This window comes from Notolepis coatsorum (assembly GCF_963971535.1).
Source record: "Notolepis coatsorum genome assembly, chromosome: 2".
Taxonomy (NCBI): Eukaryota; Metazoa; Chordata; class Actinopteri; order Aulopiformes; family Paralepididae; genus Notolepis; species Notolepis coatsorum.
The window spans coordinates 29,724,156-29,738,512 of NC_140166.1; the positions used below are offsets into that span (position 1 = coordinate 29,724,156).

At 42.1% G+C, this 14,357-nt stretch overlaps 1 protein-coding gene across 1 annotated transcript in view; it reads left to right on the forward strand.

The window, feature by feature from the left end:
* Nucleotides 1–14,357, forward strand: part of lrrc74b (leucine rich repeat containing 74B) — a gene marked incomplete at both ends in the record, with an annotated part of 98,379 nt that overhangs the window by 18,394 nt on the left and 65,628 nt on the right. The window contains one exon of the mRNA XM_084308096.1: nt 4,722–4,908. Coding sequence (XP_084164222.1) covers nt 4,722–4,908 — 187 coding nt within the window. The remainder of the gene's footprint in view (nt 1–4,721; nt 4,909–14,357) is intronic.

Below are 14,357 nucleotides of genomic sequence, written 5' to 3' on the forward strand. Positions count from 1 at the left end.
TTTGTTATTCTTTATCCATTCCATCACTGATTGCAACTCTGCCTTTAGAACCGTATTTAATTCATTGGCTGTTGAGGCTGATGTGTAAATCGTTGAATCATCCGCATACATAGAAATATAGGACTTATTTAGGACAAGAGGCATGTCATTTGTAAATATGGTGTAGAGCAAAGGCCCAAGGCAACTTCCTTGGGGTACTCCACACCTTACCGTTTTAACTTCTGAGTAACTCCCATTAAAAAAAACTATTTGTTTCCGGTTTGCTAAATAAGTTTGCATCCAAGATAGTGCAGATGAGGAGAAACCGTAACATTCAAGTTTTTTAAGTAAGAATTTGTGATCTATGATGTCGAATGCTGCAGTAAAATCAAGCAAGACAGCTCCAACCATTTTCTTTTTATCTATCTCTTTCAGCCAATCATCCGTCATTTGGGTTAAAGCAGTCGCTGTTGAATGTCCTTCACGATATGCATGTTGAAAATCAGTGGTCAATGTGTTAAAAGAAAAGTAGCTTTTAATCTGTTCACTTACTATTCTTTCCATCAGTTTACTCAAAACTGGCAGTAAACTTATGGGACGACTATTAGATCCTGAGAATGGCAATTTCAAATTTTTTGGCAGTGGTATTACTTTGGCAGTTTTCCACTGTTGCGGATACAAACATTCACTAAAGGATTGATTTATAATATGACAGATAGCAGGGGCAATTAAATCAGGGACCAATTTCAGAAGTTTCCCGTCAAGACCGTCAACACCTGGGTATGTTAATAGGGGTCTGTATTTCTCCAGATAGAGTTGAGACATCACCGTCTTGAACTTGGCACGCAGGTCCACTACATCACGACAATAATCTTCAAAGCAGTGTATTGGTACATCCATGTATTTCAGATTGCCTTTCATCCTGCGAGTTTCACGAATAATCATTTCTTTTATTCTGACTTGGCGCAGGATAACCAATATCACTCTGGGCTTAGCGTTATTGCCAATGGATCGGGTCCCCAATCTGTAGCACTGTTCCACCTCTGGTACTTTAGGAAGGATCTCTGTTCCCAAGATTTTCTGTAATTCTGTGGCAAACTCTTCAGGGTGAGCACATCTCACTGACTCGTCCAGACCGACTATACGAATATTCAGCTTGCGTTTTTGATATTCCATCTCGAATATTTTGGCTTTCTGTTCTTCATTGATTCGCTTAAAGGGGAACTCCAACATTTTGGGAAATTAGCTTATTTAAAGGATAACTCCACTATTTTGGGAAATTAGCTTATTTAACATCTTCCCTGGAGTTAGACAAGAAGATGCATACCTTTTTTGTCTCTGTGCGTGCATTTTAGCTTTGGGAATAGATGCTCCGTTAGCATAGCTTAGCTTCATCACTGGAAGTGAGGCAGGACAGTAGCCTTACAGTGCCTTACAGTGTATTGCAAGGTCTGACATTGACCAAACTTGATATGCATGACCTTGGTGGGCTCTAGGTCAACTCCTGAAAAGGGGGTCAATGTCAGACTTTGCAATCAAAAGTTAGGGGGCTAATAACCCTTGCCATAATTTCAGTGCGCCCCTAACTTTTGATTGCAAGGTCTGACATTGACCCCCTTTTCAGGAGTTGACCTAGAGCCCACCAAGGTCATGCATATCAAGTTTGGTCAATGTCAGACCTTGCAATACACTGTAAGGCACTGTAAGGCTACTGTCCTGCCTCACTTCCAGTGATGAAGCTAAGCTATGCTAACGGAGCATCTATTCCCAAAGCTAAAATGCACGCACAGAGACAAAAAAGGTATGCATCTTCTTGTCTAACTCCAGGGAAGATGTTAAATAAGCTAATTTCCCAAAATAGTGGAGTTATCCTTTAACATCTTCCCTGGAGTTAGACAAGAAGATACATACCTTTTTTGTCTCTGTGCGTGCATTTTAGCTTTGGGAATAGACGCTCCGTTAGCATAGCTTAGCTTCATCACTGGAAGTGAGGCAGGACAGTAGCCTTACAGTGTATTGCAAGGTCTGACATTGACCAAATTTGATATGCATGACCTTGGTGGGCTCTAGGTCAACTCCTGAAAAGGGGGTCAATGTCAGACCTTGCAATCAAAAGTTAGGGGGCGCACTGAAATTATGGCAAGGGTTATTAGCCCCCTAACTTTTGATTGCAAAGTCTGACATTGACCCCCTTTTCAGGAGTTGACCTAGAGCCCACCAAGGTCATGCATATCAAATTTGGTCAATGTCAGACCTTGCAATACACTGTAAGGCACTGTAAGGCTACTGTCCTGCCTCACTTCCAGTGATGAAGCTAAGCTATGCTAACGGAGCGTCTATTCCCAAAGCTAAAATGCACGCACGGAGACAAAAAAGGTATGTATCTTCTTGTCTAACTCCAGGGAAGATGTTAAATAAGCAAATTTCCCAAAATGTTGGAGTTCCCCTTTAAGCTCCATCGTTATATCGCTGAGCTCCGTGTTGATTTCTTTGTAGTTTCCCTTCATCTCAGCAGTTAGGTTAACGTTGATAACCTCTACTTCTTTGTAGATTCGAGCGAAAAAAATTTCGTGGGCTTCCATTCCTGTTTCCAGGGCCTCGGTGCGTTTAATATGTGCGTCGGCGTCCGCTCTCAGCGCATCTATTTTGCCTTCAATAGATTCTTTAATAGCATCTACTTTTTGGGTTATTATCTTCTCCATTTCCTCCATTCTCTTCTCCATTGTCTTCCCCATTTCCTCCATTTTCCGGATGATATGTTCGGTGTCTGCGGAGGTATTTGATGGGGTTGAACTTGAAGCGGCCACTGTCAAGTCTATATTTTCTGCTGTATGCCGTACGAATCCTGCTTCCTGCGGCGGGACCTCTGCGACTGTTTTTGGACTCGTTGTGTTTTTCTTTGGTGGCATCTCGATTCTTTTGGTCAATATAGTTAGTTGATAATCTCAGTTGATATATGCGTCAAGTTTTAAACGCATTAATGGTTTATAAATATGTTTTTAAAACGGAAAAAAAAATAACGGGTGAGCAGCTGTGTCACATGCGACTTACTCCATTCTAACGCTAAACCGGAAGTCCGCACCACATACTTGTGTGAATCTGGGTTTTCTACTCTAGCATACCTGAAAAACAAATACAGAAACAGACTAAATGCTCAGCATGACCTCAGAATAGCACTTTCAAAAACCAAGCCCAGAATAGATCTGCTGGTTGAAAACTTCAACCAGCCACATACCTCCCAATAGATTTCATTGTGCCATGAATGAAATATTATACCCCTTCTAGCATAATGTCAGGTCAGTAGAATTTTTAAATAAGTCAGTGCAAATTAATCAGAATGTTGCTCAATGTTGGGGTTTAAGGTTGAGGGACGGAGGGAGGTAGGGGGTATGAAATGGAGAGTTGAAAAAGGGGTGAGAAATAGAAAGGAGAGTAGAACATGTTTGTTCATTTAAAAGTGTTACAAAATTGTTTGTACATATGTTATGAGGTGGTGAGCAACTTAACATTACACTCTGATTATTGCCGTGATGTACTTTTATAATTAAATAAATACATTTCATATACATTTGAAATTCATGGTTTGTTGTGTTCTTTATCAGTAGTTTATTGCAATTCATGATGTATTTTTGTAAGTTTGGGTCCCGGGGAAACACCAAATTTCTCTTTTGGGTCTCGAGCTGAAAAAGTTTGGGAACCCCTGGTCTAGTGTGTTCATTAGATGGGTGAAATCATCTTTCAGTGCCTCTGTGCCTGTTTTCTTAGGCAGTTAGCCTCTGGTATGCGTGCCATTAGCGTTAGCCATGCTTCTAGGCCTCTTTTATTTTGGAAAGAATGATAAAAAAAATTATAATTCTTTATTTTCTTTTTTGTATTCGACTAAGAGGTTGGCAGTCGACTACGGCTCCTTTCGACCGATTAGTCGACTAATCGACTAATAGGGGTCAGCCCTAGTGCACAACAACATGGAATGTTCTGCAGAAACACAGCCGTTCACAGCCGTAACAGAAAATGTATTATTGGTTATTATTGTGTCTGCCGGAATGTTCATATAGGTGCATTCCTACCAAAAAAGAAATGTATCCTACAACGAATAAGCGCCAATGGAAACGTGGAAACAAACCATGTTGTGTGTTTATTAATATACTGTTCATCCACCTCATGCTGCACTGAGGAAAGTACAGTAAGTACACCGGTGCCTGTACTGTAGGCTCTGTTACCCATACTGTACGAGCTCTGAACTCTGTTAAAACTGGACTTTGAAGAAGAAGTCTTTATTCATTGCACACATTGACAATGTCGTCATGCAGTGACACACACATGCGATGGGCGGCGGGCACACCGAGAAACACACACATGTAATTTTTTCTTTTTGGGTCACCGATGAAATGTTCCTATAGATTACTTATTTCTGTTGTACTGTACTTGTGCTATAATGGCAATACATTTTAATCTAATGTAAGTATAAGGAAAGACTCCAGAATGGAAGGCCAGCTGTCCTCCTGGACTGGTGGCTGCGGTGAGGCGGATCACTGTCAGTCTCCCTTTAAGCTGTTTCAGACACATCCATCTCATATCCGCCATCAGGCATTCCAATAACAGCTAGGATTGACAGGTCAACACGTCCTTAAGCTTGCGCTCTCTCTCTCTCTGTCTCTGTCTCTCTGTCTCTCTGTCTCTCTCTCTCTGTCTCTCTCTCTCTGTCTCTCTCTCTGCCTCTTTGTCTCTCTCTCTTTCTGCAGCAGACAGTGTCCCAGGCAGGGGCTGCGTTGTGTGGGCCGGCAGAGCAGTGCTCCAGCCCTGCAGAGGATGTGATAGACAGGGCTGGAAGGATGGAGAAGGAGGAGGAGGAGGAGGACCATGCAGGAGGCAAACAGCAGAGTTTCATCCCTGACGAGGACTATGACACTGACTTGGAGGAGCTGGAAGGTAGAATTGATAGAGTTGAAGAGAGGGAGCGAGAGAGAGAGAGAGAGAGAGAGAGAGAGAGAGAGAGAGAGAGAGAGAGAGAGAGAGAGAGAGAGAGAGAGAGAGAGAGAGAGAGAGAGAGAGAGAGAGAGAGAGAGAGAGAGAGAGAGAGAGAGAGAGAGAGAGAGAGAGAGAGAGAGAGAGAGAGAGAGAGAGAGAGAGAGAGAGAGAGAGAGAGAGAGAGAGAGAGAGAGAGAGAGAGAGAGAGAGAGAGAGAGAGAGATTACATGTTATGTTAACCCTTGTGCATCCCTAGCAATGGCTGAGCTCACTGGGCTTAAGAGACTGTTTACTATTTAAAAAAAAATTTTTACCCATGATTAACAGTAATAGCATAATCTCAATATATCTCTCAACAGATTACTCATATTTATGAATTATAACCACTCAAACCTGTGTTTGTTTGATACAACGTGTTTTTTCATGGAAAAAACGGATAAATGTTGTTTTTACCATATTTCTCATATTCTTTTTTAAAACATTACATTTAGAAATATCTCGACGAAATACCTCTGAATACGAATACAAAAAAATATTAAAGATTCGATGACTAGTTCGGCCAGAAACGACGTTGAGGCGAAACGTTACAACGTTTTTTTTCATCTAAAAAAACGGATAAATGTTGTTTTTTACCATATTTCTCATATTTCTTTTTAAAACATTACATTTAGAAATATCTCGACGAAATACCTCTGAATACGAATCAAAAAAAATATTAAAGATTCGATGACTAGTTCGGCCAGAAACGGCGTTGAGGCGAAACGTTACAACGTTTTTTTTCATTGAAAAAAACGGATAAATGTTGTTTTTTACCATATTTCTCATATTTCTTTTTAAAACATTACATTTAGAAATATCTCGACGAAATACCTCTGAATACGCATAAAAAAAATATTAAAGATTCGATGACTAGTTCGGCCAGAAACGGCTTTGAGGCGAAACGTTACTAAGCGCTCAACTTACCCAAATCTGGTGCAGGCGGTTCCAAGTTGTTCTGCGGCAGAAATCTTGGGCTCGCCTCGCTGTTGGGAAGAGAACCAGACCTGCTCCGTGCGTAGGGTGACCAGATGCAAAAAGTCCAAAAGTGGGACAACAGTAAGATTTTGGTGGGACAAAGTGGGACAACAGTAAGATTTTGGTGGGACAAAGTGGGACAGATAGATAATGTAATTTTTTTTATTAGAATAACTGAGTCTGGCAAAATGACAGGAGCTAGTTTCATACCACAGTCGGCTGACCTGTATGAATGGGAGTGTTGTACTGTGTGATAGACACTTGTTATCTCAGTTGCAGTGACCTTGTCCGTCTGGCTATCATTGTTTGGTTTAAAAAGAAACGTATCCATAGATCTGGATGTTTCTTTTTGGTGAACCACTTTCAAGTGAGACTCACGTCCACTGTGGCGCTTCAAGTTGTATTCTCCTCCATGCGCAATTGAAAACGAACTATGACACAAAACACAGAAAGCCTGCTGCGGATTGCCTGCCATCTGCCTCACCCAGTCATGTGTCGTTTGCCAGTCTTGGTTGTAACTGCAGGTCCGTTTCTTTTTACTGCTTTCCATCTTGAACTAGTTCGCTTGTAATGTTGTTGTGTTTTTTTTTACCAATCAGATTTGCGATATGAGGTAGCGTCACAAGTTCAACTCTCACGAGCAGAGCAGTGCGCTAAATTACTATAACCAATCAGATCTAGGTAGCGTCACGACTCAGTCACGTCACAAGCAGGCAAGCAGCGCGCTAAAGTACTATAACCAATCAGAGCAATGTGTGTGGACAAGAGGCGGGTTGCTACGTTTACTGTCTGTAGGGAGGGGCTTTTAGACGCATGTTTTTTTTTGGCTTCGAAAAGAGGGACATCCTCTCAATATGAGGGACGCGGGACATTTGGTCAAATGGTGGGACAGTACAACCAAAAGGGGACACCTGGTCACCGTGCGTGACACTTCCTCGTTGGCGCGCACCGGCGATGGGGGGCTTGTATTTTGGCGTGTGGCGCGCTGTCGACTGCGCGGTCTGGTTCGTCTCTGGTTCTGTCTCAGAAAATCCACTCGCTCCCTCCCCCCACCACCCCAAACCATGTCTCCGGAGTTTCAATCACTGGCAGACCGGTACAGCCTGGTACAGCCTATCTCACCTCCCTTGAATTGTGGCAAAGTTATCTGTAGAGCGATTACGCCACCATGTGTTTTACATCGGTAACAGCACATCTTAACCTAGACGGGGTTCTTAGCTCGTGGAATATGCAATGGTTTGGTAAATATATCGAGAATTGAACGAATGAGAGTAGATTTAAAAATTGTTAAAAATGCCGTTTTAACATGGAGCGGATGGGAGTAGAAAAAGGGACCAGGGGTAAAGAAGGCACTAAACACTATAACTATTGTTTTAGAGTGTTTCATATTATAAGCTTTTCACACAATGAACATATATGTAAAATTAAGATATTTACCCAATTTCATGAAATAATAATAAACACAGACACCGCTGTGCTCACACACACACTCAAAATATTTCAAAAAAGTAGAAAAAGGGACCAGGGGTACACAAGGGTGTCAGGGAGCCAAGGGGTAGAGTGTGTACTTCTCTCTCTCGCTCTCTCTCTCTCTCTCTCTCTCTCTCTCTCGTTCTCTCTCTCTCTTTCTCTCTCTCTCATTTGAGAACAGAAATGGCTAACTGATGTGAGTCATGTGTTTGACATTAACAGTTTCATTCCCTGTAGACCTCCAGCTTTAAATGGAATCTTTTATAGAGCTCCATTAAAGGCACACTCTGCCCATTTTAAGAAGCCTATCTTGATTTGTCTGATTGTCTACCCAAAAATCATTTGCACCTGACCAAAGTTTAGTTTTTTGAGATATTGGAAGCGGAAATGATCAGCATTTACAGTGTTATTGGGGTAAAAAAGGCCCCGATTCAGAAAGCCTGAACTGCTTTAGTTTAGGCTGCTATGTTGTGGAACAGCTGGGAAGCTGCTGGTAAGATGCTATAGAGGATTATCATCTTTGGATGAACTAAACGTATCTGTGACAAATCTGACAAGGCTTCTCAAAAGAGTCTGTCTCTCTCTCTCTCTCTCTCTGTCTCTCTCTTTCTTTCTCCCTCAGACACATCTCGGGCCTCTCTCTCTCTCTCTCTCTCTCTCTCTCTCTCTCTCTCTCTCTCTCTCTCTCTCTCTCTCTCACTCTTAAAATCTTACTCCATAACTCCCTCCAGCTCTGCAGTCTCCAAATGAATTGGAGAAGAGAAACACACACACACACGCACACACACACACTTGTTCCTGCATCTTAATGACTTAATGACACCAACCACTAGGGAATCTCCAGTGTCACACTGATGAAGCTCTCTTCTGGGGGACATGTGAACATCTCTTCTCTCTTTCGCTATCTCTGTCTCTGTCTCTCTCTTCTCTCTCTCTGTCTCTCTCTATCTCTCTTTATCTGTCTCTCTCTGTCTCTCTCTCTTCTCTCTCTCTTTATCTGTCTCTCTGTCTCTCTCTCTCTCTCTCTCTTTCTCTGTCTCTCTCTTTCTCTGTCTCTCTCTCTCTCTGTCTCTCAATTAAATTCTCTCTCTCTCTCTCTCTCTCTCTCTCTCTCTCTCTCTCTCTCTCTCTCTCTCTCTCTCTCTCTCTCTCTCTCTCTCTCTCTCTCTCTCTCTCTCTCTCTCTCTCTCAATTCAATTCAATAGCTTTATTGACATGGGAAACATATGTTTACATTGCCAAAGCCAGTGTTAAAATAAACAAGACAGCAAAACAATCAAACGGAGATGAGTACAGTACTCAATGTCTCTCTCTCTGTCTCTCTCTGTCTCTCTCTATCTCTCTGTCTCTCTGTCTCTCTCTATTTATCTCTGTCTCTCTCTACCTCTGTCTCTCTCTGTCTGTCTCTCTGTCAAATTCAAATAGGCTTTATTGGCATGAAATATCAACATACTTATTGCCAAAGCAAGTCCAACATACAAACAATAACATAAGCAATCAGAAATACCATAATATTAGCAATAACAGTAAAACAATCAACAGAAACGTATTAAATTACAAAATAATCATTCAATCGGGTAATCATTTTACAGATGTAGCCACCCAGATACATGTATTTACAGAGCTTGTTCTCTTATTGTATGACAACAATCTATATATTTTGCTGCTAATACTGTACACTGACGTTTCTCCCCACATATATATATAGCAGCTTTTGATGATCAGGGAGATGGATAAACTGTGGATAAATTTTATTTATTTTATCAAAGAAAACTTCTCTTAGATCCTTATATTTCTCACAGTGTAGTAGGAAGTAAGATTCTGTCTCAACATCCCCCTGATGACAAAGTGAACACTCAGTCTGTACCGGGTCAATGTCTTTCTTAATTTTATATCATTCACGGTGGTCAGGTATTCTGCGACCGTGTACTCTCTGTTTAGGGTCAAATAGAATTCTAATTTACTTTGTGATTTGGTTGATTTGTTCCAATATTCTATATAATTTTCTTTTAGTTTTGAGATTATTTGGTTGGGCCAGGTTGCTTGGTGTCTGTCCTGAAGCCCTGGGCCTTCATTTATCAACAATTCTTAGAAAGTGTTCTATTTTCGTTCTTAAGCACAGAATTTAGAATGTGTGTAAGTACAGAAAAATCGGAACTAGGCAAAATCTGCATATGGCTCGCCGACAACAAACTATCATTACACATGGGCAAAACAGAGTCCATTCTCTTCGGTTCAAATAACAAACTCAGCAAGACCGACGGCTTCTCAGTTACAGTGGGTGACAATATTGTCACAAGGAAAGATGAAATTACCTACCTGGGTTCCATCCTAGAGGCTAATCTTTCCTGTGACAAAATGGCATCCAATGTAATACAAAAAGTCAACCAACGAACTCGATTCTTGTACCGGATCTCCTCTCTGGTAAACAAGAATACCCTGAAGACTCTGGCAGGAGCACTCATTCAAGGGTACTACGACTATGCTTGCACCTCATGGTACCAAAGCGCCTCAAAGGCACTAAAAAACAAATTACAAACATCTCAAAACAAACTAGTCAGACTACTGCTTGACCTGACTCCTAGAACTCACCTCACCCCTGCCCACTTTGACAACCTAGGATGGCTTAGAGTAGACAACAGAGTACAGCAACTTGCAATGGGCCTGGTCTACAAGATACACTACACGACCAAGGTACCCATGTACATGTCAAAATACTTCCCAAAGGTCAGTGAATACCACGATCACAACACCAGAGGGAGCTCCACAAATCATGTTAAACCCAGATTCGGCTCAAACAAGTGACTAAACACGTTTCGCAATTATGCCACATCAATGTGGAACGCCCTACCCAAAGCTGTAAAAAAGGAATGTGAATCACTACCCACCTTCAAAAACACTCTCAAAAAACACCTACGGGAGACTGCAATTCGAAACTGGCCCCTACAAATGTCCTAACCCAGTTGTACAGTAAATTACCAAGTATGGCTTTGTCAGTATTCCAATGTACAGTGTACAGTGTCTGTGTTCAAGTTTCAAGTTCAAGTTTCTTTAATAGTTGTCATACAGAAGTACAGAATACTTTTATACAAAATGCTTCTTACTGTTACGCTCCAGAGACTGTGCAAGACAAGATAAGTATGAAATAAAATAACATAGTATAGCATGTAAATTAGAAGTAAAAAAAAATGAGGTCACAGTGTTCAGTATAGACATATGTACAATGTTCGATGCAGAATAGACGTAACTGAGTTACCATATAATATACAATACTGTGCAGTGTACTAATACAATACTATATAGTGCAAGGCAGAAATGGGATGAGGTGCAATTTAGGTACAATTTACAGTGGGTGTACGAGTTGTAGTGCAAATCCTTTATCAATAAATATAAAGTGTGTTTGTGTGGTTTAAGTGAGTGTGTGCGTGTGGGTGTGTGCTGTGTGCATTTGATGGTTGTTGCATAATGTTTATTGTTCGTTTAGCAGCCTGATGGCCTGGGGATAGAAGCTTCTTCTGAGTCTTTCTGTGCTCGCCTTAAGACTCCGGTATCGCTTGCCTGACCGCAGCAGTTCAAAGAGGCAGTTGTTCGGGTGGCTCGAGTCCTTAATAATTCTCTTAGCCTTCCCCCTGCACCGCTTGTTGTAAATGTTCTGGAGGGTGGGAAGCCCCCCTCCAATTGTGCATTCGGCTGAACGTGTCACTCTTTGTAGTCTGCTACGGTCTTGTGCAGTGCTATTCCCAAACCAGGAGGTGATGTTGCCAGTCAGGATGCTCTCTATTGTACATGAGTAGAAGTTCCTAAGGATCTTCTGACTGACTTGGAACTTCCTTAGGCGCCTGAGGAAGTAGAGGCGTTGTCGTGCCTTCTTCACAACACTGTCAATGTGTGTGGTCCATGTCAAGTCCTCGGATATGTGGGCTCCGAGGTACTTGAAACTGTTCACTCTCTCAACCGGTGCTCTCAATGTACACGGTGATGTCGGAAACAGTCGGATATGATATCTATTAACTTCCTAAAGACCATTGCTGCCTGGGCAGCGCAAACACTAATAAAGACCGGTAACCACTGTTTGCCATTGGTGTCATTAATAACCATGCTGGAATATGACTGCTTTTTCTTCGTTTCGTTCGATTAATACCCAGGGATTAAAGTTCTCCGTCAATTTAATTCCAAATCGCGATGGATTTTCCGTCAATTTTGATGTCGGTATTAGGTAGCCTATATAAACAATAATACGAGAGCATATACAAGAACCTTTCTATTCACATAACTGCATTTGTGATGCAGCTACATGGGTGGTACAGTAAGGGCGCGTTCACACCTACCCTGTTTGGTCCACTTTAAGTGGACCATGGTCCCTTTAGATCGATAGTCCGTTTGGTTTGTACAGGTATGAACGCAAACCGAACTATAATGAGGACCAAACAACCGAACCATGGTCCTCTTGAAAAGTTGGGACTCGGTTAGTTTTAAAGTGGACCATGGTTCGTTTGCTGTTGGTGTGAACGCAAAACGAACTTTATATAGTATCTAATCTAGAGCAAATGAGTGACAGGTGCCTAGTGGCGGCGGTCGCGCGACCCAACTTGACAGCGCCAAGTAACAGCTTGCGCGCAACCCAACTCAAATGAATGACAGGCGCGCGGACAGTCTCTCTCTTCCTCTCTCTCTCTCTCTCTTTCTCTCTCTCTCTCTCTCTCTGTCTCTCTAGACTGGCGCCGCGCGCGGACAGTCTCTCTCTTCCTCTGTCTCTCTAGATGAATGACAGGCGCCAAGTGACAGCAGTCGCGCGACCCAACTCTTCCCCAAAGAGCGTGCAGGCGCAACTCCACCTAATAACTTCATCCTCACATTAGCAGCCTTACACATACCTGTCTGTATCTCACAGCGGCAAAAAAAAGAAATAAAAAAAGACAGCAATGAGTCGAGGATCAACGTGGGGTAACAACGAGGTGAAGGCTCTTCTAGACATTTGGGCGGTTACCTTTGGTGGTCATCTCTGCGACGTCTCCTCTGAATGATGTGCAGCAACGCAACATCAATCCCACGTCTTGCTTCCTCATACTCTGCCTCTACTGCTTGTATTTGGCAGGCACACCATAACAGAATAATAAATGCCATGAAGGCAATCGCAAAACGGCGATGTGGCTCCATATTGTTGCTGTCAATATGGTGAATGTGAAAGAAGAAAGAAATGAATTGGCGCTCTTTCCCTTGCGCTAAACCCGCGAATGTTAATACGTCACTTGTGACAGGCATAGCAACAAGCATAGGCATGAGAGTGACAGCTAGACAAATCTAAACAGTCGGCGTGTGGGCGAGGTGTGTCAATACGCTGTCTGCAACTGTTTACGTTTGTGAGTGCTAGTCCAATAGATGAACGACTTGGCGACAGCATGTCCTTTGTTTACAAATTAGATCCGCACCAAACAGGGTAGTGTGAACGCAGACCAAAATCAAACAATGTATCATTTTCACATTTGGTCCACCAGAAAGTCCGGACTATCCACGGATAGTCCGGACTATCCCTGGACTCAGATGTGAACACACCCTAACAGTCTATTGCTCGATCCATCTCCAATATCACGATGGACCGTGCCGATGGCACTTGAATGTGCACGGGGATAGCATTTGTGCGTTTTGTTCCACGCTCCAATTTCGGTCTTAAATTGCAGTACAAATGAAGGAGGTGTCTCGGGTGTAGCGGACATATTTTTTATGTTCTCTCTGCAATTAGACTGGCCCTCATTCATTCATTCATTCCTATCTGCTATCTCTGAAAACAGTTCCCCGCGAGCGCAGTCAGTGCACCCCATAGTATTCCGATAACCCTATATATAAACCATGCTGCATTCATTCGGAAAGAAAGACTTATTCCAAATGCTATATTTATATGGTTTGACAATAATTACACTACTGTTGCTATTTTACAATGAACTATAATGAATTACGGGTCATACAACAGAACACGCCAGTGTTGAAACTAATGCACAGAAGCTTATTTCCGCATTGCAATAATAATATTCTACTGCCGGGCGCCAGGTACGCATACTCCGAGCTGTGCATAGATATACGCACAAAGTCAGGCACACGTTCAATCTGATAAGTCCCACACTTTGCTTAGAAATTATCGTACGCACGGGTTACGCACATATCTGTGCGTACGCACCATTGATAAATGAGGGCCCTGGTGTTTGTGGGCAGATATTCATGACTAGCTGGCAGAGGGGACTCTTAATTAGTTTCATCTCTTGGCTCTGAAGGGCTTTGTAGTGGTAGGAGTGGGGGTCACTTGATTGGAGGTGTGTATCAAATTTGATGGCTCGCTTTTGAATTTTAATAATTAGAGGGTATTGGCCAAGTTCTGCCCTGCATGCATTATTGGCAGTGTGCCTGTGAACCCTAAGTAGGTTTTTGCACAATTCTGCATGCAGTACTTCTAATGGATGTTTTTCCCATTTTGGGAAGTCTTGGTTAGTTAATGGACCCCACACTTCACTGCCATATAATATTATTGGATGTATTACAGAATTTAGAATTTTGAGCCAGGTCCTAATTGGGATGTCAATTGGAATTTTCCTTTTGATGGCATAAAAAGCCCTTCTTCCCTTCTCCTTCAGTTCATTCACAGCCATGTTGAAGTTACCATTATGATTTATTTTCAATCCCAAATATGGGTAACTTTTTGTGTTTTCTAATATGTGTGTGCCTAATTTAAATATATTTTGAGAATCATGTCTCCTTTGAAAGATCATGACTTTAGTCTTCTTCATGTTTACGTTCAGAGACGATGTCTGGCAGAACTGGTGGAGGATGTCTAGGTTCTGTTGTAGACCCTCTTTAGTGGATGACAGCAAAACTAGATCATCTGCATACATCAACAATTTTACTTTGGTATCGTGCAAAGTCAGACCTGGTGCAGT